Source organism: Priapulus caudatus, unplaced genomic scaffold (genome assembly GCF_000485595.1).
Source record: "Priapulus caudatus unplaced genomic scaffold, Priapulus_caudatus-5.0.1 Scaffold896, whole genome shotgun sequence".
Classification (NCBI taxonomy): Eukaryota; Metazoa; Priapulida; class Priapulimorpha; order Priapulimorphida; family Priapulidae; genus Priapulus; species Priapulus caudatus.
The window spans coordinates 4,262-5,686 of record NW_014577957.1 but is presented as its reverse complement, the minus strand read 5'-3'; the positions used below and the strand labels follow the sequence as shown (position 1 = coordinate 5,686).

General features: G+C 38.4%; 1 protein-coding gene across 1 annotated transcript in view; it reads right to left on the bottom strand.

Moving 5' to 3' along the window:
• LOC106814272 (MAM and LDL-receptor class A domain-containing protein 2-like) overlaps positions 1-1,425 on the bottom strand; it is a 52,091-nt gene that overhangs the window by 49,494 nt on the left and 1,172 nt on the right. Inside the window, exon 3 of the mRNA XM_014818568.1 lies at positions 721-834. Coding sequence (XP_014674054.1) covers positions 721-834 — 114 coding nt within the window. The remainder of the gene's footprint in view (positions 1-720; positions 835-1,425) is intronic.

The window sequence follows — 1,425 nt, the reverse complement described above, 5'->3', positions numbered from 1 at the left end:
TGTGTGTGTGTGTGTGTGTGTGTGTGTGTGTGTGTGTGTGTGTGTGTGTGTGTGTGTGTGTGTGTGTGTGTGTGTGTGTGGTGAGTTCTGGACGCCCTCGCATCTGTGGTATGGCTGTCTGTCAATATCTATATATTGTCTAGTTGTGCGTAGAACTATATCGTTGCCTAGGCTTCGCACAAACGTGCATTCAAGGCCAACAGAAACTTTCCATAAAATATGGGAGCGACTATGGATATCTGCAATGTGTACTTTACAATGCTACACCAGGAAAAATAGCTTTGCAAAAGATTAGCATTGCTATCTCAAATCTACGTACGAAACATAGTAAAGTCGGTAATTAACAATACTAAACAAGATTGAATCATGTTAAACGATGTAAGTAACTACGTTGACTGTTTGTGTGCGTACTGTGGATAAAAAGTCAATATACAACTAATGTTAGTAGAGTAGTACATAACTAGTATTAACTAGTAGTAGTACATAAATATTGTACACTGCGTTTACGTGTAAATTATTTTTCTTCTTCTTCGTCTTCTTCTTCTTTTTCTTCTTATTATTATACATTGCTACTGTTGTTGTTGTTAGTACTGGATGGAGACAATCAACTACATACAAGTATAATACGCATAAAAAGAAAACTGAGTTAGGTATTGGAGCAAGATGCTTTATTATGGAGCATCTAGGCGATAAAATGGTTACTAGATTTAAGAAACATACCGCATTGGTTTCTTTCATCTTCGCCGTGGGGACAGTCTGGTTTGTGGTTGCAAACAGACGTCGAAGAAATGCAGTTGCCATCGGAGCAAAGAAACTGGTCAACTGGGCAGTCCCCTAGAGACGAAAAAAGAACACTTTAGCAGATAAAACATTTATATTATAAATAAATATATATAGTATTTATATATATATATATATGTATTTATATGTATAATAAATAAACCGAGCTGTATATAATAACATTCAGGTAATTACATGATGTTGCATTATTCTTGCTACGAACACCTCAGTGATCAGCACGATGAGCGTGTGTAAAATTAGCAGCATAGCGCCACCTATCGACCGTTATGTCAGATCATCGTGAGTATGAGGTGAAACACTGGCAGTTGTATATTGAACTTTCTGTAGGCATTATTTGACATAGTATAGTTGCCGCAAAATTAGAAATAGGGCCTTAATTAAATGTCTGCAGCGTGACTTCGAGCATAATTGTGCAGCTAGTTTTACTGCTCTAGCACTGCGTTGAGCACTGCTTTTAGCATATATTGTATCGTGGCGCCATCTATGGGTAATCAATATCTCAACACGTTGTTCACAGCACAGACGATTGAGAAAGGTGAGAGAGACAGAGAGAGCGTGCGCGCGAGATCGAGGAAAGAGAGAGGCAGAGAGAGAGAGAGAGAGAGAGAGAGAGAGAGAGAGAGA